The following is a 25,475-nucleotide window of genomic DNA, read 5'->3' as shown; positions in this document are numbered from 1 at the left end:
ACACTTGTATCATCCCAGTTTACCCAGCTACATCTAATGCCTCAATAACCATAGCACAACTCAGCTGTTAATCACATTTACACCCAGCCCTGGGTTACCTGGAGCTTTCTGGCCATGGCCACCACTTCGTGGTCTGGAGGGTTGTACTTATAACAATTCGAGAACATTAACCGGATATCAGCAGCGAAGCCCTGTGCATCTGGGTACTCGCGACTGTCCATTTTCCTCTGTAACAAGCAACAGGTGTGAGCACTACCCAGATCATGTAGGGGATAGACTCAGAGCCTCAGAACATCTTCTGGCAACCAAGGCAACTGCCAGTGAGGACATCTGTCAATTAGCTTGGGTTGGAGTACTCAGAGGAGGGAGCCTTGGGAGGAGGAGTCGGAAGTGATGGTTCAACACGAAGCACCTGGGCTCCAAGGACAGAGCCACTGGATGAGGAAACACTGGGAGACAAACCAACCCTACAGCCAAACCCATCCTCATCTAGAGTTTCCAGTTCCACACAGCAGACATCACAGAAGGTTCTGGTGTTGGGGACTTTCGTGGAGTTTCAGGTAAAGACTCTGCCCATCTTGAGAAGTCCACTCAGTTTACAGAAGGAGTTTGCTTTTCTTGTGAGAAATCCAGGAGTTGTTACCAATTTGCCTCTTAGGAGACGCCTTATGTCTTGGGCCCAGAGGCAGTTCTCAGTCTGTGCAGAGATGGAGGGCAGCAGGGGCCTGTGGAGCTGATGCTGACGAATCATGTGAACCTGGTCACCCCGTAGCGAAGCCCCTCACACTCCACTGAAGTCTAGCCCAAGGAATCCCAGAAAAGGCAGGTTGGACAGGGTCACACAGGCAGGCACACAAAGCTGAGCGGGGCAGACTGGTAGGGAGTGGATTGGCATACTTTAAGCACTTATGATGTTGTGAAGTTCCTGTCTTTGGTCAGTGATCTAGGGGCTAACCACCCACTTTAACCCCTGATTGGACATGGACTGCCACACAGTGGAGGGATCTCAATAACAGACTTGGAGCCAAGTGATGGTGGCACATGCCTTTAATCCCAGCACTTGGGAGGCAAAGGCAAGAGGATCTCTGAGTTTGAGAGCAGCCTTGTCTACAAGAGCTAGTTTCCAGGACAGGTTCCAAAGTTACAGAGAAAGCCTGTCTCCCTTGGACCCAAAGACAGCCACGCTCCCAGCAGATGGCTGCTTGGAGAAAAGCCTCCTGGAGCTGGTATGACGCATGCCAGGACAATTTCCCCCTTAAGTTTTGTTATTAAACTCTGTAAACAGTGGATGCTGGAGAGATGGTTTGGCGGTTAAGGGCACTTGTTACTTTTGCAGAGGAGCTGAGTTCAGTTCTCATCACCCACATAGTAGCTTACAGCAATCCATAACTCCAGTTCTAGGGGACTCAACACCTTCTAACTTCTGTGGGCACCAGACATGCACATGGTGCACATACACACATGCAGGCAAACATGCATACATGCAAAATAAATCTAAACAAAAATGAAATTCACACCATATGAAGGTATTTTCTCCCTTTACTGCAGAGTCTTTAGAAACCAAGGCTGTCTTATACTCTTCTGCTATAGTCTTTTCATAGGGTGTTCATCAGACTCAGTCATCCAAGAGTCACCTGGGTAAGCACCTAGTGTCTCTATAAGCCTGAGCAAAGCACATAGCGACTTCTTAGTAAACTGAACTCCCAAATCTGCCTCATCTTGGACCCAAAGGAAAATGAGAGGCCAAGGCATCAAAGCAGTGGAACCCCAGCAAAGGTCCAGAACTCCAAACAATGGCACAGTAGTGGCCAGGCAGGATAAAACAAGGCTTCCAGCAGCTTTGGGGTTATGCAGTTCCCAGGGCCTGCTTCCTCACCCCAACCTTGCTAGACAGGCCAGTTGCTTACTTCATTTTTACTCAAATGAGCACTGGGCATAAAGTTGCTTAGGTGGCCAGGCCTGCCTGCCCCTGATATAACTACTAGGACGAAAAGCTTCTATTGGGAGATTCTGCCTCAGCTATGATGAGGTACAGCAGCTGACACCACTGCCTTTACAAGGATACCTGGATGATACATGCAACTATTCCACTACACGGCCTAGAGAAGGGGGCTGCCTGCCTCAACTGGCAAGGGGAGTCCCGGGGGCTACCACAGAGATTCCCTCCAGGAAGGGCAGAAGAACCAAGCCCAGCTCCAGGGTTGTCATCTCCCTGGCTTCTTTTCCCACAAAAGCTCAAGTCCATTTTCACACCCGCCAGGCCCTGATTTGGCTGGACACAGCAAAATCCAGAAGGAGACACTGACTCTGGGAAAACCTAGCAAGGTGATGGCACAGCTGAGCTTGTGACCTCAGTGTTTTGTCCATCTCTCTCCACTTCTCTGTCTGGGTGGGAGCAGGGCCCAAAAGTAGCCAAGCGCTAAGGCAAGGCCCATCCCTACTGGCCACCAGACTCCCACCTCTGCTGTGAGGTGCCTACATATCAGGGGTTTTGAGACAGGACTCTGTGTAGCCCTAGATGTCCTGGAACTTGCTATGTACACCAGGTTGGTTTCATCAGCCTCAGAAGCAGACACCTTTAGGAGCCCCCTTATCTGCTGATACAGAACTGGGGGACAGAAGGAAGAAATGAACCACTGATCTGTTTCACCAGAATAACTGACAATAGAGGTGCAGACTCGGGGACCAACAGGCTTTCTTCCCTGACCAGGTGAAGGTATAGGCAGGCCTAGTTCTCAAGGAGCAAGGGACATCAGCAGAACAGGATCTGGAGGAGTCAGAGTGGGCTCAATCAGGCAGGACCACCAGGGACATAGAGAGCCTGCTGGCTCTGACTATGGGCACCACCCTGCCCTCAACACCACCCCACTTACTTTGACTGTGCTGAGGTCCATGGGATGCTTGATGATGTCATGGTAGTCATGCAGTTCCAGTGCCTCAGCGTCAACTGGCTTGTAGAAGGGCCACGCATAGGCAGCATGCTTCTTGGACAGCATCTCCCGGAGGATGCTGTCACAGTGCCGCAGGTGCTCAGACAACTTCCCCTTTTTACCCGCATGCTGTGGGACCTCACCATCTTCCAGGTCCTTCTTGGGAGGTTTGATGGGGCGGCCCCCACTCTCCCTTCGGGCCACCACCTTGGCCTGCTTGGGCTCTGAAAGTGGCGGGGGAGACTCGCTCCGGCTGGCAGTGATGGCAGATGTCGTAGGTGTGGTTGTGTCCGCTTTCCGCTTCACACCCTTTTTCTGGGACAACAAAGTAACAGTGAACTCCAGAAACAAGGAAGTGTACAGGGAGATGTGTCTCACAGCTGCCACACCTCCGGAGTGCAGACTGCCTGCCAGGCGCCAAGCTAGCGACCACATGCAGGGTCTCATTTCCTTCTCAGCTGTCCCCACAGTACAGAAGACACCGAGGCTCAGAGGGGCCAGGCCCACAGTCCAAGGTCACACAGCTGGCCATGGTGATGCTGGGACTCTCTCCCTCAGCCCTGAGGATTCAGGTGGGTGAGCATCACTGCCCTGAGCAGCGTGAGGTGCTGCAGGGAATTCACCCAACATCTAACAAGCACCACAGGTTGGTGCCAGAGACAGAGACTCCCTGCTTTACAGACCAGGAGGAAAGTGCCAGACCAGGCCCTGAGCAGGTGCTTCAAGGACAGACACAAACTGAGCGGAAGGAGGGGAGGCAGGAGGAGCATTCCAGGCTGGATGGGTGGGGGCAGCCTGACCAGGAGACATGAAGCAGTCACAGCAGTTACAGGCCAAGAGACTCCAAGGGCTGTAGGCATGGACAGACCAGGACTCTTATCTGGAAGGCACAGGTAGTGCAGAGGGCTGCTAAGCCCAGGAGGTACCACAGCCCGCCATGGGTGCACCTGAAGCCGGCTGCTAATAGCAGACACACATATAGTCTCTGCCAAGGGACCTAAGGGGGAAGGTATCTCTACCACAGCCTGAAGAGTCCAACCGTTAAGTATCACCAACAGAGTTGGGATCAGGGTTTGGTATAAAATAAGACCTGCTCAGCGGATTTCTCTTAGCTTGCTTAGGTGGGCAGAGAAGCCAACTAGAGCCACAAACTCACAGGCCAGGTGATAGCAACAGAACCTGCCATTGATAGCCCCCTAGTTACTTTCCCAGCCAAGCTGCCACCCTCAGGCTGACAGGGGCACAAATTGGCCATCCAAAAACATTGTTGGGCACCTACAGGATGGCAAGCACCAAGCGCGAGCTGCAGAGGACCTGGGGTGGGAGGGCAGACTCGCTGTGGCAAACAGCCTGGCCAGGCGCCACCGGGAAGTGCAGGCAGTGAAGGCCACAGGGAAGGGAAGGCAATGGAGGTGGCATTTTACCTTGGGAGAGCCATTTAACCCCTGAGCGCCCGTTTCCTCATCTGTAAGAGGGGGGACTACTGCCTGCCCCAGAGGGTCACTGTGAGGATCAAATTGAAGAAGATAACACACATGAGTGCCTGTTATGGGCCCTACTCAAAGCAGGAGATTCAACAGGCCTTGCCAACCCCACACCTCACAGAAAGCCCCCATTCCATCTAGGCCCAATTAGGGCCCGGCCAGGGCAGGACAGTGTCCACCGTGAGAACTCTCAGCAAACAACGGATAGCTGTCAGACCCTTACAAATCCAGGCTCGTGCCATTGGCTACCATTCCCCCAAGAATGACCAAAGATGACCTTACCCCGCTACCCTCACTACACCCCTCATACCTTCCTACCTTCCCCAATGGCTTGTAAAGGCCAGGGCTACCAGGTCGGAGAAGCTAGGGTTCAAGTCCAGCCCGGCCAGCACCAGCCATGTGACCTCTACCCCTGAGCCTCGGTCTCCTTGTCTGTGCAGAAAACCTTTCCAAACAGCTGCACCTAGAAAGGCAGTAGAGCGCCCACCTGCCCCAGTACTGCCCCTGCTTCATGAACTCTATGGGGCTTGGACCTCCAGACAACCTCACCAGAGAGCCATGCAGGCCTCAGGGAAGCTCACCTTGACTACAGGCGGTGTGGGAGGGACCACAGGGACAATGGGTGTCGCAGGAGGAGGCGGTGCAGCAGCTGGGGGGACGGGAACCGATGTGACGTTTGCAGTAATAGTTGGTACAGGGGTGGCAGCAATGACGGGTGTCTGGGATACAGTTGGGGGTATGTTCTGGAAGGGGGTTGCTGGGGAGACCGAGGATACAGCTGCCACCTGTTGTGTACCTTCAAAGCAAGGACAGGGAGTTCAACTCAGTGGGTTCTGTGTTTCAAGAAGCATCTAAGACCATGCCATCCAGCCATAGCACTAAGGCCAAGATACCCTAGCTAGAGCAGTCTCTTCATAGCCTTGGAGCAGGAGTTGGCCCTGCTGCCTGGGCAATGTTCACTGAGTGACTGGAAGAGAAAACCAGAGGAAGCCCCACAGCTGGGTGGGGAAACCCACTCAGAGCCCATAGCTAACTGACAGACAACCCAGGACTTGGCCTTTCTTGTCCCTAGCTCAATTTCAGCCACTCCCTGCCCAGTCAGTCATTCTGTTCGACACATCTCTAGTCAATACCCATTCTCAGACCTGATTGGACCCCAGGTTGGCCTCATGGCTCTGGACAATGATTACCTTGACTCTCTCCAACCGAGAGACAAACTCCTCTCTCTAAACCAGACAGCAAGCAAGGCAAAGCCAATGCTAAGATCAATAAAAACAGGAGTGAAATGTAGGAGGTCAGCCAGACACGTGACAGCAGCTACAGCAATATTCTCCCTGTTCTAGACAGATCTGCACCTGTCAAGTTCATCACACCTGTCCTACCTGGCAGACAAGGAATACAACTCAGAGGGGTCAGGGAACTCACACCCACCCCTTCCACTTATAATCTCAGCAGAAAATGCCTGCACTCCCTGTCTGCCTCTTTTTACCTGCATTCTGGGCTGCTGCAGCTGGTTTCCGGCCTTTGCCCTTTGGAGCAGGGGGCAATAGTTCAACTTCCTCCTGGGGCATCTGGGCTACTTTCTGCAGAAAGATTTTCTCTAGGGCCTGGGCCATTAGCACTATGTCATCTGTGGGCTGAAGACAGAGAACCCAGGTCACTTGTCGTGAAAGAAGCTGTGCACTTGCAAAAGACACTGTAGGTTGTAGTACAAGAATGTGTTAAATTTTGTTAAGAGACTTGGCATGAAGAAAAGGCAAGAATAATATTTTTCAATGTGAAAAAAACTCAAAAGAATAAAATCAAAGACAAAGTATAAAAACAGCCGTCATAGCTGGGCGGTGGTGGTGCACACCTTTAATCTCAGCACTTGGGAGGCAGAGACAGGTGGATCTCTGTGAGTTCGAGGGCAGCCTGGTCTACAAGAGCTAGTTCCAGGACAGGCTTCAAAGCTACAGAGAAACCCTGTCTCAGGAAAACAAACAAACAAACAAACAAACAAAAAACCCTTCACCCAGCAAGCAGAAACGGGGCCTCCACAGCTGGGCTCCAACACCTTTTCTTTATTCACACTGCGAAAAGATCAAACCCTCAAGCAGGGGCCCTGCGAACTTGGCCATCTGCTCTGACACTGACCACTCTTCAGGGTTCCCAAGTGCTCTGTATAACACTTTGGGTGGCTGCCCACTGGGTCAGTCTACTTAACTACTTCCTCCTGATGGCAGGCTGGGCCCATAGTTCTGCACCCTTAGGATTTCTAAGGGTGGAGCTCCTAGGTCTCAGAATAGAGTCCATGGGCTATGCGAGTGACCTCTAAAAGCTGCCCAGTTTCCACTAATCCCCCAGCAGGCCTCTGGGATAGCATAGGGAATCACTGAGCACAAAGTGATTCCCTATGCCAGGACATTGTCTGCTGCAACCCCAAGAGCCATGGCAGCGGGCCTGGACTCACAAGGCACCTATAAACCAACAGCATGCAGGGACTTGAACCTCCCAGTGCCAAGCTTGCTCCCTCAAGCCGCTTTGGGGCTCCTGTTTTGTATCTCACCTTGTTATAAATATAACAGTTTGTAAACATGGTGTTGAAGTCCTGCATACACTCACTGGCACTCCAATAATAATTATTCTCTAGTCTCTTCTTGATAGTCCCCATGTCCATTGGGTTTTTTATTATTTTATGATAATCCTAGGGAAAAAGACGTCCAGAGGTGTTAATCAAAGAAAGAGTCAATGTTATTCTCAAGTTTCCCAAGCACAGCAAGGTCCTCCCTAGTCAGTTGGGTCCCAGGGCTAGGTCTAGAAGCCTAAGAGTAGATGGGGCCTGTGGTCGAGGAGACTCCTGGCCAGTCCCAAACTCTTGCCAAATCTGTTCTCATGGGTTTCTCCAGCAGGGGGCAGAGCCTGAGCTGGTTCACATGCGGACAGAGCCAAACTCCCTCTGATTCTAAACCTGCAGGTGTCCAGGGACCAAGGATGCACAGAACCAAATGAAAAAGCGCCCATGCTGGGCTTCTTGTTGCAACTCTCCAGGTATCTCTATATCCAGATAAAATTTGAGTATGCAATAAAGGGACCACCATCTAGAAAATGGGCCTTATTGCACACCTGGCATCTGACTGTGAGGAATCACGATGAGTGGGCAGAAGCACAGCCCCTAGTGCATGAGATAAAGATTTACATGGCCCTCTGACCCAGGCCCCCAATATCCTCTAGCCCAGTGGTTCTCAACCTTCCTAATGCTATGATCCTTTAATACAGTTCCTCATGTTATGTGGCCCCCCCCAACCATAAAACTATTTTCGTTGTTCCTTTATAATTGTGATTTTGTTATTTTTATGAATTATAATGTAAATATCTGTTTTCTGATGGTCTTAGATGACCCTTGTGTGGAAGGATCACTAGACCCCCAAAGAGGGTTACGACCCACAGGTTGAGAACCACTACTGTAGCCCCTTTTATTCTTTCACCATGGAAGCCAGAGGTTGTCCCCATTTCTTGTACCAAGGGCAGCCACCCTGCTAGACCAATGGCTTCCTGTGCGGCACTGAGGCACAGGCAGCACCTGCTGCATCTCAGACACCACCTTTGGGCAGGATTTCCAGGAGTGGACTAAAGGCCACTCACAGGCAGGTTCAACTTGATTGCGTCCACAGGCTGGTAGAACGGCCAGGCGAACTGATGTTTCCAGAGTGTCTTCACCACCACATTCTGCATGTACTGCAGTTGGTTAGTCTTTCGGCCAGGTTTGCTGGGGTTGGAGACCTCGGGTGGGGGAGGGTTCACAGGGCCCGGGGCTGCCGGGATCCCCGTGGGGGCAACCGCTGTAGTAGTGGACATCCTCTGGCAGCTTGATCACTTGCTGTCACAGCAGCAGCTCAGAGACGCACTCGCTATGGAGGCTTGGCATCCCATTTCTGGGTCCAGTCAGGCACCTGCAGAAGCAAGCAGAGAAGCTATCACTTGGAGAGCCTCCACTTCAGCAAGGACACAACTTTCCCTACTACCTCGATGTGTGGCTGTGGCACTCCTCAGAGCCACCCCAGCCACTGCTCTTCTACCTGGGAAAAATGCAAACGTGAGTCACTGGCTCCCAGAAAGGGGGTAGGGAAGAGTATGAAGGGCCTAGTCCCTTTCAGTTCACAGCCCTACCGACTGATGAGGGCTGGCTCAATTCTACCAGTCAGTCAACTACTTGGCTGTGGCGATGTTTAAACAATTGAGGCCCAGAGAACTACAACATGTAGCTCAGCTGAGAGATGAGCAACAACTGAAGTTTGCGAACCTAAACCTAGCACGGGCAGCTGGGGCCCTGTGCAGGGCATGGCATGAGGTTCTAATGTAACCAGGAGAACCAGCTGGGGTTTGTGATGGCGGCCAGCTGTGACATGCCTGGCCCTCACCCAATCAGAATGGTGAAAGAGGGTGACCACATCTGCTGTCTTCTGTGTCCCACAATTCCTGAACAAGACACATTTTGAGACTTCAAGTCCCCATCCTAGCTGTCAGGAATACTGGTCACATATAGAGCTGATGTGTCCATGACAGTTCTGCAAATCCCTGAGAAGCCGGGGTGATGTGCAACACTGGTAGCATGCTGGGTGTCCCCACTCAACAGAAACAGGACACCCCCACTGCATGGTGTCCCTGCTGCATGGTACCCTCATGGCACAGCACTGATAAGGGAGCAGCATCATTCGGCAGACACTCAACAGTGAGGATACTATAAAGCAGAGGTAGCACACAGTATGACTACAGGGTGTGGGGGAGTCATACAGGAGGAGCATTGCAGGAATATATGCAGTTCCCTCAATAGTCAAACTTCTTGCAGTCTGTTGATATGGACACAACCATAGCCTAAGACTCAAGGAGGAATGGCAAAGCTCTACCCACTCCCTGGGGTGAGACCCAGAAAGGAATAGCAAAGTCGTCTTCTGGTCCATATGTGCAGAAAACGTCCACCATAGCTTCCTCCCCCAGATACTTCAGGTCTTAAGTCACTCTCTTACAGCAACTACTCCTGCCGCCATCCGCTAAACTTGCCTCTTTGACCAAGCTGTATGCCATAAACCCCACCCCCTTGTTCATCTGTGAGCAATAACCCCGCCTCCCTGTTCAACTGTACATAAGGCATGTGCTGAAGTTCCAGAGTGCTGCAGCTTCTCCATCAGAAAGCCCAGTCCACCTGACTTTCAGCTGTTCCTCCACATCTGCCTGCTCTTTCTTCATTCCTTTGATGCCCCCAGTCAGGACTGTCCTTCAGACAGTTGCAAACACTCAGCAGCTGTCTCCCGAGAAGGAAGCTGGGTAGCACCATGTGGACCCACTTCCACTGGGAAAGGCCTCGCCCAGGCTCCATGCTGCATGTGGGGCCTGGTGCCTCATGTGAACCTTGTTATCTTTCAAACTTTCCTGTATGTTTATGTTTATCACATTGGAATGGTTCACGGCAACATCCAGAGGTGAGATGTTCAGCCAGTTCCAAGATTTACAAGTGGATGAGTAGGGCTGGAGTACTCTGAGACTGGCTGACATCCTGCTGGTCCTTTCAAGTCTCAGCACAGAGGTTGGTAAATGCTGCAATCTGAAGCTCCTCTGGAGAAGGCTAGCTGCTAAACATTTGGTAACATCTACTCTCAGCAGGTTCCATTCCTTCCACCCCAGCTCAGGGTAGAAAAGGTCTCAAAACCTCCATCAGACATGTGTCACCTGCCAAGCAGCTCTTACTGCCCACTTACTGCATCCAAGAAGAGATTCTAAGCTTTCTGGGGCGCCATCTGTGTCTGCACCGAGGCTCTCCAGGCATCATCCTGGGCACCCACAGCCTCAGGGAACGGACCAGTGGGCAAGAAGCCCCTCCAACCAGTGCCAACAACCATGAAGCTGTGTTCTCCCTTCCCCGTAGACCAAAGACTACCTATGCACAAGTTCAAGGCTATCTAATCAGTTCCTAACTCCAGACCACTTTTCACTGGGATCATCAGACAGTCCTGCCCTATACAAAGGAGTTGACCCTGTTAACATATTGGACCAATCACTTGTAGGTTCAAAACCCTGCTCCTGATTCCATACTAACCAGCAGAACCTGAGGTGATAGGGCCCTGGGATGGGTAGCTGCTGTAACCATGTCAGCCTTCATGATCCCTCAGGATATGGGGCTCATGTCTTCCCAAGGCCTTCTTGGAACTTCTGAAATGCAGCATGGGGCTGTAGGGTGGATGCTGAGGTAGCCATCAGGGTTATAATTCACCCTTGCTACCTCCCAGCCTCATAGTGTGTCCTTTCAACTCCCATGGGGCTGTGAGCCTGAAGTTAAGCACTCAGGGCTCAGGGAGCACAAGCTGGCTGTGACCAGTGAGGGGTGGAAGTTCACTCTCATAGTGTATGCGATTCCCAGGAACAAAGGCTGGTCCTGCTACTGTGTGGGTCCAGAGAGCTGCAACAGGAGACTGAATCTGACCTGGAGGACCCATGACACTGAAAGGGGTCTGAGACTGCAGGCTAAGGTACAGGGAGGCCTCTTCTGAGGAAGGTAGACAGATGGTCATAGCCCTTTCCATACCCAGGTACTGGGAACCACCTCCTGAAATGTCCTAATGCCTGGGATGCAGGAGTAGGTGATAGCAGGGTAACAGACAGGGAGGGTGGAAAAGCCAAGCCGCCTAGTTCCCAGGACCAGAGAGAGGGGCTGAGAGGTAGGATCCCAACCAGTGGGCACCTAAGCTCCCTGGCTGTGGTAGTTTGAATGTAATTGACCCCCCATAAGTTCATAGGGAGTGGCACTATTAGGAGGTATGGCTTTTTTGGAGTAGATACGGCCTTGTTTGGAGAAAGTATGTCACTGTGGGGACAGGTTTTGAGGTCTATTTTGTTCAAGCTTCCCTCAGTGTGACATTGAGACCACTTCCTGCTGTCTTCAAGTCAACATGGAGCAGCTCCTTTGCCAACACCATGTCTGCCTGCACGCCACCATGCTTCCTGTCATGATGAAAAATGGACTGAACCTCTGAAACTTTTATTTTGTTTTGCTTTTCGAGACAAAGTTCCTCTGAGTAACAGTCTTGGGTGTCCTGGAACTTGCTCTGTAGACCAAAGTTTAGTGGTCACTAAGTTTAGTGGCCTTAAACTCACTGAGATTCCCCTGCCTCTGCCTCCCAAGTGCTGGGATTAAAGGCATGTGTTACCACTGCCTGCAAAACCTCTGAAACTTTAAGTGAGCCACCCCAACAAAACGTTTTCCTTGTTAGAGTCACTGTGGTTATGGTGTCTCTTCACAGCAGTAGAAACCCTAAAACACATAGTAACCCCTATGGTGTGCACAGTACCATCCCTCTGTTCTGAGTCAGATGTCCACATACTTCCCTTCAAAGCAAACTAGTCTGGCATGTCTGGGCATCAGGGGCCACTGTAAGCCTGGCCTGACCTTCAGCCATCAATGCCTAGCAACCCTCAACCATCCAGACAGCAGTGCTGAGAGAACTGGACTGTCACACAGGAAATGCTGTGTCAGTGAGAGAGCCTGTGAAGGAAGGAGAGCCATGGGGCTTCCTTGAAAGCTATTTCCCATGGGAGAAACAACTTTCTGATCCATAGTGGGCCTAAGCTGCTTATCAGGGCAAAGGCTTATGAGGCAAAGGAGGCTTCCAGAAAGTACAACTGAGATAAGCAGGGCTGCTGTGGGCAGAGTCAGGGACACACCAGAGTACACAAATATGCAGACTCCCATCAATACAAGAAGCATGGGCTGCAGTGCAACCCTAAGCTCAGCCTCTAAGGTACCTCCAAGTGATAGGTAAGTCATGGTGACCAGAAATGCCAGCAGGCATTTCTGCCCATGGCTGGGGCCCTCTATCTCACTGTTGGATATAACCCTGCAATGCTCACAAGCCTACCAACCAGAGGCACCCCACCCTTCCTTGTTTTTGGTTCTGGCTCAAGAGAAGAGTCTCACTCTACAGCTCAGACTAGCTAATCCAATGATGTGCCTCTTGTTGGGTTACATGTTTCAACTGCCAACTTTTCAGATTTCAGCAGGCCAAACCAGTAGACACAAAACCCTATAGGGGTAGGGGGTGGTGGTCTCTCCTATGCAGTCCCTATCCTCAGGCCTAAGGGAAGATTCCAACACAGCATCACCTTCTTCAGGGAAGGTCGGAGGATCAAGAGTCTGCTGCTAAGAACTTTTGAATAGACAGTGATCCTGAAGCAGAGCCGTGGTACCCAGGGCTGACTTCTCTACAGAGTCCTAGATTCTCTCACTCGGGCCTCCAGGACAACACAGGTTCCATTCTGTAACTCCGGAGCGAGGCTCAGGATTGAAGCAAAAGGGACTCAGCCTGTGCCTTGGGCAGATTTTTTGGAAATGCTTGCTGGAGGCCACTGACCTCAACCTCGACTTAGGATCCAATCATCTTCAGGAAGCAGTGCTAGTTCTTTGGGGATGATGGTGCTGTGGTTGTGAATTTCAAAATCTCCTTATCGTTTAGGGGTTTGCACTGTACATTCCATGAATGAAAGTGTCTGGAGTTTGATGGCAAAAATGGGAAAAGCAGAAGACAAATAGGAGACTGGACAAATCAGACAGTTTAGGACTGACAAGAGACAGGGCACTCCATCTCCACTCTTGTCCTAACCTACAAATCTGGACCATAAGCAAAAGAAGATAACCACATCCTTCAAGAAGCGGAGGCAGGGGCCAGGCCTCTGCTAGGCTAGAATGGAACTAAAGTAGAATGCCCAAGAGACCTCAGGGTTTCACTTTTTTTTTTTCCTGTAGCTTTGGAGCCTATCCTGGAACTAGCTCTTGTAGATCAGGCTGGCCTCGAACTCAGAGAGATCCACCTGCTTCTGCCTCCCAAGTGCTGGGATTAATGGCGTGCGCCACCACCGCCTGGCCTCACATTTGTAACTCACAAGGTCTCCCCTAAGTCCCACCTGCCACCAGGAGAGACACGAGGGGCTTTAGCTGCCTTGGGACTGCTCTCTGTGGTGCAGATGGTCCTGTGCATCTGGTGCCCATGGAGCTGGAACCCAACCTTCTAGGTGCCAGTACAAAAAGTGGCAAACATAGGATGGCAGGATCTCACACAGTAAAGGAGCTGGATGGACCTTGGCATTGACCACACAGCTCCACTGACAGTCAATGAATGTCAGACAACTCTTCACTGCAGACAACCCCCAGGGGTCTACCCTTCTACATGCTGTCTGTCCAAGCCAGCAGTGCCCTGATCCTGAGTAAGTCAGGACACAGCAGCTCCAAGCCCTCTAAGGACTGGTCACAGACGCTTCCACACAGGAGTATAACTAACACTCATAGCAACCACTTCAGTCAGGCATGACAGAGGTAGGGCCTGTATCTCATGGGGAAACTGAGGTCCCCTTCCCCAGGCCTGCCACTCAGCAGAGCCTGACTTCTCTACAGCACCCTGGAATCCCCTCACTTGGGTCTCCAGGACAGCACGGGACCCACAATGGGCAATATCTCAGAACAGCTATGGGTGAAAGTCCGTCTGAGGAGGCATCAGCCTCAGGAGGATGTGAAACCACCTAGTGTGGAAACTCAGACAAACCACAAAGGCCCACAAGCACCAGAGGAAGCCTGGAGCAAGGCTCTAGTGAGTCCCTGAAGGCTGCAGAGGGGCCACCCAGAGAGGGCGGGGTCAATTCATATCCTACACTGATGACAGCCACCTCACCATACCAAGGAAAGGCAAGAAAGGTCTATAGAGTCAACTCTCCCATTGACTCCCCCACCCTCCTGCCCACCTGCCAAAGCCACTCAGGACGGAGGGAAGGAAGGCCTTAATCCTGCAGCTTTTCAGCCTTACTGTACGGCCTTAGGCAGGCCACCAACACTTCCCCATGTCCAAGAATGAAAGGAAAAATCCAGCCCTTTAAGTCCAAAGGACAAATCAGCAAAGGTGAGAGGCCATGGCTCAGGGGCCCTGGAGAGACATGGAGGGATAGAAACCTGCAATTGTATCACCACGGAAAACACCCAATAAGCACAATGCAATCTCACAGCCTCCTCCTGTCAACTCACATCCTCCCACCACACCAGGCCAGCAGTACTAGACAGCAGGGACCTGAGGGCCAGAACCCCCTGCAGCCCAGTGTTCAGGCTTGGCAAAGGTCAATTCCACAGCTACTTACCCAAGCACTTAGCACCTTTCCCCCATGTCAAGCCTGGGTCAGCCCAGGCATGGGACAGTTGCCAGGCTGTGGAAGTATATCTAGCCTGGAAAGCTTTTCTTGGGATCCAGGGAAGAAGCAGCCTCTACGCTGAGTTTCAAGGCAAGCTGAAAGAACTATCTCTCTGGGAAGGCTGCCCTGGCAAGTATGGGGGAGAGTCAGGAAGGGGTAGAGTTAGTCCAGCCCCAGGGACTCCAAAGAGTCTGAGCTGTAGAAAGGCAGGGGCCATCCTAAGGGGCTCCCAGCTGGGGACATCTGAGATCTGCAAAAAGTGGCTTGTGGGGGGGCAGCACAGGCATAGATGATGGAGGGGTTGAGGAAATTCCATGGGTGGTCAGAATACAAAGGAAGCAAGACTGGGTATGCCCAGATCTCAATAGGGGACTCAAAGGGCAGGGCCTCAGCTGACCACAGACCACGCTCTGCCAACAGCAAGATGCCTTAAAGAGGCTGTGTCAGTCAGGAGACAGAGGCAGAGGCAGGAGGATCTCTAAGTCTGAAGCCTGCCTGATCTACATAGCAAATTCCAAGACAGTCAAGGCTATGCAGAGTCCCCGTCCATTTCCACCCTCACCCCCAAGAGTCTTCTGTGAGAAGCAGGAGCTTACTTCTACACACTTAAGGTCATCATATCTCCATGCCCTAGTCTCCCCATTCCCCTCAAGTCATCATAGCTTTAGAGGACCCTATACCAATGGGTCCCTCCTTACACTAGGTTTCTGTATCCCTGGAACTCTAGTGGTCCAAGTTCAATCCCAGGTTCTTGCTACTAGTTCTAATACATTGGTAAGCATACATGCACTCCACCTCTCAGATGTAGAGAATATGGCCCAGGCAGGAGTCAGAGCCAGGCTCCAACAGGGCCATCTACCCAGACGCATCACTATCCCTACAGAACTCTCAACGATGCCACTCTGCCTTCACGCTGGCATACCAGTTGGGTGCCCTGGGAGGGGCCACCCTAGGGTTGGTCCTCCAGGCCTGGGAAAACAGATCTGCTAGGGCAAGGCCAATTATGTGACAGACAGAGCCAACTGTTCTTTGCTGTTGGAGCCTGGGGAGGAACATGGCTGGGGGCCTCAAGGCAGACGGGTCTATATGGGCCCTCCCTGTCCACTGGAGACTCCCCTGAGTGGCACTGCCTGTCCTTTACTGCTAGGCAGGCCCAGTCAGCACCCCAAGCTCACCCTGGTCATACCACACCTGCTTCTAGCAGCTGCCTGGCCCTGTCTGGCAGGGGACCCAGCTCTGATAGGCCAAGCCCCACCCCATGAAGGGCCAGCTTTGTGGAACCCATGACCGTTTGATGGAAGGAAGGGCACATAGGCTCTGTGGCTGCAGCTGTCACCGCACCACACCTCTGAATCGCCCATAGGCCCAGGCTCCTCAGGCTTCACAAGTTTTGGTTTTTCTTAGGTCTCTATGTCTCATAATCTAGCAGTCCACCCAAGGAAACTAAGCTGCTCTATGTCTGGAGACTGTGGTCTCCAGAAGGGGCCTCAGAAACACCCTACCATAGCCACCCCACACAAGACCATTGTGAGGTGCTAAGAGACACCTTACATTCTCTGGAGGACACTTGTGGAGGGAAGGTGGATCACAAGCTTTGTACTTAAAGGGAGTCCCAGCACCAGCACCAGCACCAGCACCAGCACCAGCACCACCACCACACACACACACACACCGCCGCCAAGTAGCCCCATGTGCACTAAGGCTCAGGGAGCCTGATACCACACTGAACAGAACAAAGCTGGGCAGCAGACCCACCTGGCACCTGGATCTGTTGAGTCACAGAAGAGACACTCTCTTGTTGTGCTGCATGACAAAAGCCCAACTCGAGGCCTGATTTATAGATGGATCAACTAAAACCCACAGGGGCTGTCACCTTGTCTTTTTCAGCTCTCTGAACATCCCAAAGCAAGACCAGGGGTCAGGACGGGAGGTCGACACAACTGCTCACAGTCCAGCAGCTCAGCCACCTCATCTTCCCATCCATCAGCCACCCAACAGAGGTGTCAGCCAGAAAGCCACCTCCATCAGTCCGTACTCCCGGGTGACTCCCCAAGTCCCTCCCCTCCAACCAGCCACCCCTCCAGCCCTGAGGAACCAGTTCCCTCAGAACACGTGGGAAGGAGGGCTGAGAAAGGTGACGGCCGGGAGACTACAAGGTCAAAAAGCACAGAATTGGGTGAGTCAGAGGGCCAGGAGCCCAGGGCTACCACCTTGCCCTGTCCTCAGACCACTCAAGACAAGGCCCTAGGCTCACCTAGGATAGACTGGAGCAGAGCTAAGAATGCTGAACCAAGTCTTTCGCATCTGCCTTGGTTCCAGGGAGCTGGGTCAGTTCTCCAAAGCTCTCTCTGGTGGGTAGACCGAGGCGTGTAGTAACCCACCCTCCTCTTAGTCTAACAGGCTATACTGCCCAAGGGAGGCTACCTGCAGAGCTCAACTCCCTTTCTTTCTGTCCTGTGTTCAAAAGGCATAGCAGAGTCTCAGCAGGCCCAACAGCTGCACCTACTGCAACTGAACCCAAGTAGGTATCAATGCTTATGCAAAACTGAGGCCATGCCACCCCTAAGACCTGTGGTTTAATGCCTGTGACACAAATGTTCCTTCCACCTCAGGCTCCAGGTCCCACGGGGCTCCTCCTCTACAGGTCACACAGCGTCTGGGTATGTCTTCTGGAAATATCTAGACATGGGTGAGGAAGTCCGACTTCTAAAGCCACTGGCAGTTGACTAAGGACCCTTGGACATTACTGTACCCATGTGACACTTCTGCCCAGCTGGAAACCCCTCCACCTCCAACCCCCAACACCTAGTGAGTTCCTCTGTAGGGCTCTGATAGTACCTGACTGGGGAGGGGGCGTTCTCCCAAAGGTATGTCCAGTTCAAGACCATCAAGCAGTAAAGACACTGAGAAATCAGAGCCAACAGTGTGGTTGGCCTGCCAAAGTCAAAGCCCCCCCACACACACACACAGTGTTAACCTGCCAGAGCCAAAGCCAGCCCACCCCAACCCCCACCCCCCACACACAAAACACATGGATCAACCAACAGGCCTACAAAGAGACAACCAAATTGTGAGCACTCAAAATGGGACTTTCCCCTGCAAAGAACCCACCAACACTTAAGATGCGGAGGACTGGACTCAGGAACCAGGGCAGCAATGACCACAAATAAACGAAAGGGGCACCACATCTGTCAAAAATTACTGCAAACAGCAGCCCCCAGGTGAGGCTGCAGACCCCGGGTGCAGGGCATAGCTTCCTCAGGACCCCATAGGTCCAAGGCTGCCCCACGGAAGGAGCACTGCTTTCTGTCACAACTTCGCAGTACCTTCTGAAGCAAGAAAGGTTCTCCACTGGATGCTGGTTTACCCAGTCAATAGTTCCCTGTGGCTCTTCCTTCTGAGATCTGGGCATTCCAGCACTCACTTGAACAGTAGGCAAAACACCCCACTTGTGGCCTTAGGCCATCCCCCCCCCCACCCCCAAGGCTCTGCCACAGTAAACCAGGAAGTGGACAAGGTAACCCTGGGAGGCCCTGGGGGCACAGCTCCAGGCTGGTAGGAGCTTGGGCAGAATCAAGTCTGGCTGTGCCTTCCCTTTCAACACTCCTCCACTTTCACTTTCTGTGGGTCTAAGGAAAGGAGGGAGGGAGCCTTTACTCCTCCATCCCTCATTCAAAGCTCACTTCCAAAGCAGGATACTGCACTGTGCAAAGAAAGCAGTTACTCTGCTTTGTGAAAAGAAACTTGGCACCTTCTTTTAAAAAAAAAAAACAAAACAAAACTGGGGGCACACCCCCTTGGTCACCCACCCTGCAAAAGCTTTTCAGTGCCTCTCTCCTGGGTTTCCCAGACACAGGGCTAGGGCTGGATCTCCAAACTCCAAGCGCCTGGCTCAAGCCCAGAGCTTACCCCAGCAAGGTCAGAAAGAAACTACCCCTGCCTCCTGAGAGTCAAGCCTGTACCTCACCTCTCCTGATCTACAGCAAACAGCACACATCAAGGCCTCAGACAGAACGAACAGCAAACAGGCTTTTATTTGCGAATGAGAGGCCATGGGGCCACCAAAAAAGGTCACTGGGCCCTGGGGCTGGTCCTTGCAGTAGCTCTCTCTGTTCTGTAACCTGGAAAGCGGCTGAGAAACTCTCAGGGAGTACAGCAGAGATCTCAGCTCTCTTCAGGGACATCCCCACGGACACACAATGAACGCCACTTTAAGGACTAAGAAAGTGCAAAACAACACGGGGAAAGCAACCAGCTTGTCCTCACGTGGGGCAAAGGGGGGCAGAAGCTGAGCCCCAGCAATTCCTCCACTTACTTTTCTTTTTGCACCCAGCCCCATCTTTGTCACTGAAGAACGCACACCGAGACACAAACGTCTACAACAGTTTAGGAAGTTTAAGGTACAGAGGGAAACAACAGCTGTGCACTTATTTCAGGCAGAGAGCTCTCGATCAAAATTGCAAAGGGTAGAGCCTTAGGACTGAGTCCTAAAGTGGGAACTCACGAAACGGTATGCCACACACACACACTGGCTCCCAGTGAGTCTCCTCCGTGCCCCCTACCCCCAAGGGCAAAGAAGGCTGTTCAGGCTTCCACGTCAGCCCTGCCCCCGGCGCAGCAACTAACTGATGAAGACAACTTCCCCAGGCCGTCAGGTTTTCTTCACCAGGAACCTTCAAGAACCTCATACAAGAGGCTTTGGGGTGCGCATTCCTCACCCAACTGGCTTGAGTGCTGTACACGAAGTGGGGGGGAAAGACGTGCACCCCACCCCTCCCACCTCGATTCAACTCGACCTCGCCCGGATTAGTACGCTTTCGGGCTGATTTCAAACTGTGAACTGGGTTTCTTCCTGGCCTGGCTGCAATAATCAGTAACTCGCGAGAGCGCAAAGTCGTTCCCGGGCCATAACTCTGCAAAGGCGGCCGCCGCCCCCCAAGCCACGCCGCCGCTGGCCCCTCTGGCAAGGCTCACGCAGAGCCCAGGCCCAGCTTGGCCTGCCTGCCCCGAGACGATCCGCCCAGGCCGGCGCCAGCAAAGTGGCGCCGGAGCGCACAGCCGCGACCCTGGGGCACACCGCGCGCACCTTCCCGCGCCGCGTCCTCCGGGCAGTCCCCTTCGGAAGATGGCGGGCAGAGGAAAAGGGGAAAGAAAAAAAAATCCCTTCCGTGAGGGAGGGCTGGCGCGGAGCGCGCGGGCCGTGCCAAGTCCAGGCTGGGCGCTCCGACCAAGGCGACGCCTCCCAGTCCAGCCCAAGGCGGCCGGCAAGACGCCGGCGCAGAGCGGAGGGGAGCGGAGCCCGCGCAGCCGCCGCGACCTCGGGCGGGCGGCCGCCGCGCTTTGTTGCACCGCGGCCGCGCACAAAGGCGGCGGAGGCGGCGGCCCGGGGCTCGGGGTTTCGGGACGCGCGGGAGGCCTGCGCCATGCACCTGGGGCCGCGCTCTCTCAGCCAGTCCCGCCGCCGCCACCCCGCACGCACAAGGAAGCAAGAGAAAGGCGTACTTGGCCTAGGCGGCTCCAGCGCCGTCGCCTCCCGGCCCGCGCGGCCGGCTCCTCTTTGGCTCGCCGGCCCCGGCAGCATAATAGACGCGCCGGAGCTGTACAGGGCTCATGCGCTGCGCCGCGGCGCCTGGCGGGAGTCGTAGTCCGCGCCCGGGCTCGCGCCAGGGCCGCCCAGGGGAGGCCGAGTTGCACGGACTACATGTCCCGGCCCCGCCGGCGCCGCGCCGCGCCCCGCCCCGCGCGCCCCCGGTTGCCCGCCCTGTCGACCCGGCCGCTAGCGGGCCCGGCCCGGGGGGCGCGTGGGGGCGGGGCTGGAAGGCTGCCCGCCAGGACCCGGGGCGTCGCTGGAACCTCGGCCTGCCCGCGCGCGCTTTCTCCTGTGTTCCCTGCTATTTGCAAGGACAAGAGCAGGTGGGCGGATTTTCAGAAGCCCAGGAAAACATGGGAAAGGCGGGAAAGCAGTTAGGACCCTGGGGTCATTACCTGGGCGCCCCGAGGCCTCCCTCAAACCCCGGACGCTCACTTGCGGGGCGGCGCGCACCTTCCCCGAGCTCGTGTTTGTAAACAAACCGCGTGCCTAATTAGCCTGGCGGGGGCGCGCGCAGGGCGGACCCTACCGGGGAGGAGCCGCGATCAATCCCGCCCCGACAACCCTGGGGCGGGATGGAGACCTAGGGACCCAGGAGAGACCTGGCTGCTGGGGATGGAAGAGTGCCAGTTCTTCAAAGCTAAAGACCTACCAGTACAGTATGCCCAGACTGTGCCGGCTGACTTTCCCTCCCCACGAGACTCAGTGTGTTCCCATCTGCCCTGCCCGTGGAAAGACACGAACGAGATAAGTCTCTGACCCCTCTTCTGCATTTTGAAAGGGTTAGTTCATGGTCACAGTTCAGATCTCTTTTTCGGTGAATATTACCCCGGTGCCTAGTCCATTTTTATTCATCTGTAACTTACGATGGGTGAGTGTAGACCCCAACAAAAACGTCACAAAACAAGTTTTTCATCAGTGCTTGCTGAACCTGCCAATGTAGGGTTCCACTTTCTGGTGTGGCCTGGACCCATTCCAGGCTCCTGGTGTCACTGGGTTTATTTCTAGTTGAGCAGGCACTTTGCTGCATGCAGGAAATGCGCAGGTGGTTATGGTATTAAATGCCAGAGCCTCCCCGACACACACACACACACACACACACACACACACACACACACACACACACACATACAGAGCGAAGATGTTCTGTCCCTGGAGAGGAAATTGAGACATAAGAAGGCAAAGTGACTTACCCTAAGTCTCAGAGCTCACAAAGTCCAGGACTCTTGGAAAGATATCTGAGGACAAGCCAGAACCTCTCTAGGTTTCCTACTGTCTTTCCAGCCTGCACCATCGGTGCCTCTCACACCCAGCCAGAGTCATGGTGGCCACTGCAAGAAAGCTCTGCTTTTTTAGATGTCAGACTGGACACAGGGCAGGATAGTGTAATTGGGGAAGCTCCAAGTAGAGTAGACCGCTGGCCCCTGGCCAGGCTTCCCAGTCCAAAGCTGTGACTGGGACCCTGCAGAACTGCAGCCACTTTGGAGGCTCTGTTCCCATCCCTGCCATCTGCGTCTCACCCTTCTGGACACATCGAGTACTCTGGCCAACAGAACAAGTCACCGGCCACTTCATTTTTTTTTTCGCATTTATTGTGTGTGTATGCATGTGCCACAGAGCACACGTAGAACTTAGAGGTGTGAGACCCCTGTGGGTGCTGGAGATTAAACTGGGATCATCAGGCTTGGAGACAAGTTCCTTGGCCTGCCGAGCCGTCTCTCACCAGCCCAGTGCCTCGGTACTTAAAAAGAACCCTTAGGGCTGGAGAGGTGGTTCAGGAGTGAAGAGAAGCTATTGCTCTTGCAGAGGACCTGTTCAGTTCCCAGCACCCCCTTGGTAGTTCCCAGCTCCATGGTATCTAAGACCCTCTTCTGATCTCAATGGGTGCCAGTTAGGCACATAGTATTCTTACATAAACACAGGTAAAACACTCACATGAAATGAAAGAAATCTTTTTAAAAAAATTTTTTTTTGAAGATTCCACCACATACCTCTCAAGCTCCCCCTCAAAATATCTGCCTCAGGGTTTGTCCTTGTAGGTCATGGGCAGTGTGCACTTGACTCACTCCACCAACCAACTTAAAGCTTCCAGCCATGTCCATCTTGTCCTCTGACCTGTCACTGAGATGCCCCTAGGAATACACAACGTGGGCCTCTCCGGGGCCTAGTCTCCCCTCTCAGCACTATACACATGTCCACCTACCCCACAGAGCTGAATGGAGCACCTCTCCTGGGCCTGGCTGGATCTGTTAGAAATTAACCTGTATGAGGATAGAACAGGACCTTACCTGAATGTTACAGCCCTGAGCTGGCCATTCCCAGGGCCAGTGCTGGTGTCCCTTTCTGCAGCCCCATGAGCACAGGGAGGAATTCTAGGTTCCCTGGCTGTCCCCACCCACAGCATCCCACCACCAGCAAAGCTGAGCCTTAAGCGAAGCCTCCTAATCTCACTGGCATGCTTCCTCCTCTGTCAAAGATATAAAAATAGGCCTGACTTTCCAGCTTCTGGAGGACTGGGGTGGGGCAAGGCAGGCCTGAAGGCACGTTGGGCCACTGCCTCCCTTCCTTCGCTGTCACAGCTCTCTACCTCCTTGTCGCTCTTTGTGGCCTTTGTCTGTCCTCTTTTATACCTCTAAGGCCTTCAACAGCCCAGGACACCTAGTGAGTCCTCTGAACTGCCGAAGGAATGGGTATTCATTTCCCGTACACCAGCGTCTACCTGCACCTCCACCTTAGCCTCCTCTGGTCATTCCACACTCCTTGGGCCCCACTGGGCTTCCGAGCCAGGTGCTAGCTTCTGCCTCCTACTTCACCCAGACTGCCCCTTACATTACAGCATCTGGAGAGGTGCAGAGAGCCCCTAACAACCTGGTAATTTCCGAGCAGCTGGAGATGTATGCCAGGCACTGTGTGAATCTTGAAGCAGTTTGGCTTTTTCGTTTTGTTTTGTTTTTAAGATTTACTTTCTGTAGCTGGGCAGTGGTGGTGCATACCTTTAATCCCAGCACTCAGAAGGCAGAGGCAGGCAGATCTCTGTGAGTTCGAGGCCAGCCTGGTCTACAAGAGCTAGTTCCAGGACAGGCTCCAAAGCTACAGAAAAACCTTGTCTCAACCCCCCCCCACACACACACACAAAAGATTTACTTTCTGTGTCTGAGTGTTTTGCCTGCATGTGTATCTGCACACACACTATGTGCATGTGTGCTGCCCAGGGAAGTCAGGAGAGAGCACCTGATCCCCTGGAGCTGAAGTTACACGTGGCTGTGAACCACCATAGAGATCCTCTGCTAAAGCAACAGGCTCTCTGCATTGCTAAACCTTCTCTCCAGGCCCCACTGGAGCAGTTTTCTGGGGTGAAAATCACTGACCATGTGACAGTGGAAGCAAACGGACAGTGAGGTGACATTGCCAGCCTCAACCGTGCTGCAAGTGCCCATTTCATCTGCAACAAACACTTGTAGTCTGACCTTGAAGAGATAAACTGTCACCAGGAGGAAACAAAAGGTTCTTTCACAAAAGGGAGTCCAGAGGGAGTGGGGCTGGGAACAGAGCTGTATCACTTTCCCCTTTTTCCTGTCCCCAAAATAGAAAGCCATTTAAGCCATTTGCACAAACCCAATAATAAGGTACTTTAAAAACGCAGAATGGATCAAGGCCAGCCTGGTCTACAAAGTGAGTTATAGGCCAGCCTGATCTAAGTGAATTCCAGGACAGCCAGGGCTAGAGACTGTGCAGTGATATTTCATTGGTACTTTAATAAATAATGCTTGCCTGAAGTTCAGAGAGTAAAACAGCCGCAAGATCAGCCTTGACAGACCAGGCAGTGGTGACACACATCTTTAACCCAGCAGCCACACTAGTTTGCTATAGAATCCAGGCAATAGTGGTGCATGCCTTTAATCCCAGCCCTAGAAAGGAATATAAGACAGGAAGAGACAGCTCTCAGACAGTGTCTCGTTCTGAGGATTCCTGGAGGCAGGATCACCATTTTGGGCTGAGGTAGAGGTAAGAGCTAGTGGCTGGCTGATTTGCTTTTCTAACCTTCAGGTGGAACCCCAATTTCTGTCTCTGGGTTTTTATTAATCATGCTACAAAACCCTGTCTTGAAATACAGATAGAATAAAGAAAGAAATAAAAATTAAAAGGCGGTTGATGACAGGACAGCTCTGTGGTAGCATACTTGTCTAGTTATATGCAAGGCTGCAGGGTCAATCCCAGCACACCGCACTCATGCACAAACAGTAGGCAGATGCCTGGAGCAACCCGCAGGCTCCAGTGAGCAGAGAGAATGAGCAACGTAGCAGCTTCATGATGTGGTTACAAAGTGGTGCGGAGGATGTGGGGCAGCAGACAGGTGTGCCCCACCTCAGCCTCAGATTTCACACCTGGATGTAACACCTCCCTCACGGAACATCAGTGAGAATAAAAGAGGATGCAGTCATTCACTGCAGAGGCCTTGATGGACGTCCTGGGACCACCTCGTATTGCCATTATCCAGTAACAAGACAGAGCTCCAGCTGCCAATGAATGGGCATGCCCAGGGACAGACTTATGTACATAAGCAAGACTGCAGGGCGTTCGGTGCAAGGGAGAAAATCAGCAGGGCTCCAAGAGACCGGACTGCTGTGGTCAGGACCATGAAATATGGATCCAAGCACTGTGTAATTTCAGTTACCTTTCCTCTTGATTATTGACATTTTTCCTTTCTTACCCCACCTCCCTGTGGTAAAAAGGTAGTAAACACTGAGTTTTGATTTAAGATGTAATCACCATGAGGAGCTAAAGAAGATGCTGCCTGCATTCACACCTGCATGCACGCACACACACACACACACACACACACACACACAAGATCAAACAATAATAATTGGGCTGGAGAGATGGCTCAGCAGTTAAGAGCATATACTGAGCCGGGTGTTGTGGCACACAGCTTTAATCCCAGTACTCTGGTGGCAAAGGCAGGCAGATCTCTTGAGTTATCGGCCAGTTTACTCTACACAGTGAGTTCCAGGACAGCCAGGACTGTTACACAGAGAAACCCTGTCTCAAAAAAAGAAAGAAAGAGAACATAGAACTGGACAATTTGCTGGGCAGTAGTGGCGCTCGCTTTTAATCCCAGCACTTGGGATGCAGAGGTAGGTGGATCTCTGAGAGTTGGAGACCAGCATGGCCTACAGAGGCAGTTCCAGTAGCTAGCTAACAGCCAAGGTTACACTGGGAAACCTGTCTCTGCTAAAAACAAAACAAATAACAACAGCAAAATGAAAACTA

At 52.8% G+C, this 25,475-nt stretch overlaps 1 protein-coding gene across 6 annotated transcripts in view; it reads right to left on the bottom strand.

Annotated features, from left to right (window-relative positions):
- The window catches only part of Brd3 (bromodomain containing 3), a 57,237-nt gene that overhangs the window by 11,512 nt on the left and 20,250 nt on the right, over positions 1-25,475 (bottom strand). For 2 of the 6 annotated variants that reach the window (XM_085681467.2, XM_085681471.2), the window contains exons 1-7: positions 20,117-20,226; positions 8,039-8,346; positions 6,963-7,100; positions 5,904-6,051; positions 4,996-5,210; positions 2,874-3,245; positions 99-227 (exon numbers count right to left, since the gene is read on the bottom strand). In XM_085681467.2, the coding sequence (XP_085537593.1) occupies positions 99-227; positions 2,874-3,245; positions 4,996-5,210; positions 5,904-6,051; positions 6,963-7,100; positions 8,039-8,251 (1,215 nt within the window). In that variant the 5' untranslated portion in view covers positions 8,252-8,346; positions 20,117-20,226. Of the gene's footprint in view, positions 1-98; positions 228-2,873; positions 3,246-4,995; positions 5,211-5,903; positions 6,052-6,962; positions 7,101-8,038; positions 8,347-8,563; positions 8,676-19,700; positions 19,829-20,116; positions 20,227-20,599; positions 20,681-25,475 lie in introns of those variants that run through there. The other 4 variants (XM_085681469.2, XM_085681468.2, XM_087899821.1 and 1 more) reach the window with 4 other exon arrangements.

The sequence above is a fragment of the Myodes glareolus genome, chromosome 21 (genome assembly GCF_982192425.1).
Source record: "Myodes glareolus chromosome 21, mMyoGla1.1, whole genome shotgun sequence".
Taxonomy (NCBI): domain Eukaryota; kingdom Metazoa; phylum Chordata; class Mammalia; order Rodentia; family Cricetidae; genus Myodes; species Myodes glareolus.
The sequence above is the reverse complement of the archived record's forward strand: the minus strand, read 5'-3'. Positions and strand labels throughout refer to the sequence as shown.